Below are 2121 nucleotides of genomic sequence, written 5' to 3' on the forward strand. Positions count from 1 at the left end.
AGTAGCTCTTTCATTTCGTGTCTGTTGAGTTTTTAATAAGCGTCACAGAGACTATTCTGGTTGGTCGAGTTTATGAGGCGAGTTTCTCAGATCTCCCTGCGGCGGCGCACCTTATCTCACAGAGCTGCGCAACCAGAGCTAACGAGGCGGCTTTTAAACTCTTACCTAGAGTTCTCCAAAGCATCATAATTCCTCACAGTAAGTTTATGTAAATATCCCTACAGGTCAGCCTGTGTCCAGTTTGAGTGAAAGGAGGCGGCAGTGGTGTGATTGGTCCACGCGCTGTCAGGTCTAAATGCATAAACTATAAACCCATCTATTATAAACCTATCCTTAAGGATAAATCTGTTCTGCTAGTGAAATGCTAAGAGCAAAAGAGACGCTTGCAGCCTGGCTTAAAAAAAAAAAAAAAAAAACGTAACGTAAACAAGCAACGCTTAGCCTGGCGGTGGGGCTAGAAAAGCATTACGGGCCGCCAGGCTTATAATACACTGGATGAAACCCTGGATTTTATTTAGGGGTACCAAGGTAAATGGCCTGAATGCAATCCCACTAAATAATTTTAATAATAATTTTTATGTCTTAAATCTTACAGACTATTTTTGGTCTATATCTTAGTACACTTGAAATAAGACAAAACTGACTTACAAGTAACTTTTCAGCAAGTAACAGGAGCGTGGTTTAAGTCATCAACTCCTTAATATTGAGGAAAAAGTACTAGTTCCATGAGCAGATTATTTCACTTATTTTACCCATGTTAAAAGTGAAATAATTTTCCTATGGAAGGAGTACTTTTTCATCAATATTAAGGAAATAGTGACTTAAAACACTCTCCTATTTCTTAATTAAAAGTTACTTGTAAGTCACTTTTGTCTTATTTCCTACAGAAACAAAAAAAATACTTGGTAAGATTTTGTGTTTTTCCAGTGAAAATTTTGGAAAGCTTTGGTGTGCTGCTTTGTGTTGGCCTGTCACATAAAATACATTGAAGTTCATAGTTTCTAAGTGACAAGCTAACGAGATATGAATACTTGTGCAAGACTTCTGAGAGTCAAAAATAGCAACGATTGAACACAATAATGAGCTGGAAACATGTGTACTTGTGTTCAGCCATGAGAAGGTAAAGCCAGGAAGCGTCTGAACAGCTTCTTTTATCTTTAGCGATCGTTGTCAACAACCCAGCTCTGTGATGCGCAAAGGATTATGGTACGAAATAATGGCAGCCACCAAAATGAAGTGAAACCAAGCACACGAAACGACGCCCACATACCTGTCGTGTTGTTCTCAACCTGAGCTTGGCACATGGCTCTCTCCTTGTCTATTTCCAGAATCAGGTCACACTTCGGACTCTGCGCCGAACGCACCTGCAAGACACAATATTTCACTTTTGTCTTCTTTGCGTTTTCTGGGAATTGCTGTACAACATGAGAGCTTTGTCGTCCGCACACCTTGAATTTCTTTTCACGTTTGGTCACGTAATAAAGTAATTTTACTGTTTGTGTCACCTTTGTTTGGTTTTAGTTAGACAAAATTAACCATCAGCATTTTTTTATGACAAACCAACACAAACTGGAGGAACAAGTGTGTGTGTGTTGTTGTTGTTGTTGTTTTTTTTTTTACAATTTCTCACAAAACATTTGATGTGTTGGAGACAGCTACAAGTCTCTGCCAATTTTACAAATGTAGAAACTGAAATTCACAGTCTATTCTTCTTTGCTAACTAGCTAAAACTCTGACAAATCGGATAGAAAGCATCTGTTAACTTAAATTTTCTAAGCATTCTTCAGATTCTCCATTGGATTTATGTCTGTACTTTGACTAGGCCATTTTAACGAGTGAACACGCTTCGATCCAAACAGTTCCTGTGTAGCTCCAGCTGCACGTTTAGGCGGATTTCCACCTCGGTCTCAACTCTTTTGCGTCTCTGTGGCGGGTTTTCTGATTGAATTCTCAGATAAGTAGCTCCATCCATGTTCCTATTCAAGTTGAAGAAAACCAACCTCACCAGCACAATGCAGCCACTGCCGAGTTTCACCATGGGGGACGACGTGCTCAGGTTCATAAGAAGTGTTAGATTCTTGCCTCTCAAAACGTTTAACTTTTTTTTTTACCACCTTTATG

General features: G+C 39.2%; 1 protein-coding gene across 1 annotated transcript in view; it reads right to left on the bottom strand.

Moving 5' to 3' along the window:
- The window catches only part of LOC106934660 (vasoactive intestinal polypeptide receptor-like), a 26952-nt gene extending 25551 nt beyond the window's left edge, over window positions 1–1401 (bottom strand). Inside the window, exon 1 of the mRNA XM_015014697.1 lies at window positions 1271–1401. Coding sequence (XP_014870183.1) covers window positions 1271–1304 — 34 coding nt within the window. The 5' untranslated portion in view covers window positions 1305–1401. The remainder of the gene's footprint in view (window positions 1–1270) is intronic.
- Window positions 1402–2121: the final 720 nt, after the last annotated feature.

This window comes from Poecilia latipinna, unplaced genomic scaffold (genome assembly GCF_001443285.1).
Source record: "Poecilia latipinna isolate Pla-1442-1.1 unplaced genomic scaffold, P_latipinna-1.0 Scaffold1839, whole genome shotgun sequence".
Taxonomy (NCBI): Eukaryota; Metazoa; Chordata; class Actinopteri; order Cyprinodontiformes; family Poeciliidae; genus Poecilia; species Poecilia latipinna.